At 44.7% G+C, this 1,363-nt stretch overlaps 1 protein-coding gene across 1 annotated transcript; it reads left to right on the forward strand.

The window, feature by feature from the left end:
- Window positions 1–509: 509 nt before the first annotated feature.
- On the forward strand, window positions 510–1,265 carry Pmar_PMAR003045 (hypothetical protein; the record flags this gene model as incomplete). Its single annotated transcript, XM_002775322.1, has 3 exons — window positions 510–818; window positions 863–967; window positions 1,012–1,265. Coding segments are annotated over 3 exons (668 nt in total), but the record flags the coding sequence as incomplete, so codon positions are not given.
- Window positions 1,266–1,363: the final 98 nt, after the last annotated feature.

Genomic DNA, 1,363 nt, shown 5'->3' on the forward strand with positions numbered 1-1,363 from the left:
CCATTTTATACTTGGTATAAACGAAATACGAATCCGTTCATCTGCCCACGGACCACAAAGATAGTGCCTCAAGGCGCCACTCAGCAGCTTCAACAGATAAAACCTCTTTTATTATCAACCGATACGCGTAATGGATCTTAACGTTTCCTGATATGGAGGGGTCTTGCAGTAAAAAAAGGCTTGACTCTACCTAAGATGAGTATTTGTAAGGAGTTTCATACGAAGACTTCGTAACGAAGTTTATAAGCTTCAGATAAGTATCGAAATTAGTAAAGAGTTTTGTTAATAGTTGTAAGATTTTTGTTTAAGTTACAAATTAATTTAAGAATGTACTTGCAGAGTTTCGAACCAACGACTGTTTGGCGGAACGTAGCGAGTCGTCTTGTACACCTTTAACGTTAGGAATCCTAGGAAACTTAGGATTGCCGGTAAAGATTTACCCAGACATCGGCGCATTAGAGCGCGGGAGACATCTGTCGACTGTCCTTATTAGAGCTTTCTGTTTAGCTATGAGTGCGGCATCTGCGTCTGCAACCCGCTCACCGGTTGTAGCTTCTCAAGCGTCTGCCGAGATTCTTATGGTAGGGCATGACTTATCGCCAGTCGTTTGCGGCAAAAGAGTACGCTCTGCGGTTATTACCCCGAATACAATCGATCGTGAGAGAGATGCTACTCGAAAGTTGATCAAGCATGCTGCTGAGGTCGAGGCTGCTAGTGACGATGAGAACGATGATCATGTATCGTCCCCTGCAGCTGTTGACTTATATACTAGGCTCGTTGATGAGGAGCCAATCAAGCGGGTTGTTGCTCATGTCGAGGTAGGATAGGATACCTCTGTTCTTGGTAGTGCAGTCTATGACAGGATGATGCTTCCCCTGTGAGCACGGTATCATCTAGAGGGTCACCAGTGCCTCACCTCACACAGGAGTCAACCAAGGACGACTTTAGTTGTCCAGTGTGTTGTGATGTAGGTAGTAGCGTGATGTGCACTCTTTGATTTGATGAGTTTAGGTGCTAGTTCGACCCGTTGATGTATGCGGTTGTGGCCATCATGTATGCCGTAAGCATGTTATCGATATGGTTACACATGCCCACGGTAATGGCTACAAGTGCCCACTCTGCCGTAAGGAGGTTGTCGTTAATAATTATGATGATATCGTCGTGGATAATAAACTGAAGTCAACCATCCAAGATTTGGGCCTTTATGATGAGTCCGGGAGGTCTTCATTCCGATCCAGTAGAAGCAGCACGCCTCTCCAAGAGAGGTACTTATCATATATCCTAAGTTCTTCCAGCTGTTGTTCAGTTTAATAGAGAGTTCTTCGAGGATGAGACTTTCTAGTCCCTCCGCTATTGTGATATA

Source organism: Perkinsus marinus (genome assembly GCF_000006405.1).
Source record: "Perkinsus marinus ATCC 50983 genomic scaffold scf_1104296955970, whole genome shotgun sequence".
NCBI lineage: Eukaryota > Perkinsozoa > Perkinsida > Perkinsidae > Perkinsus > Perkinsus marinus.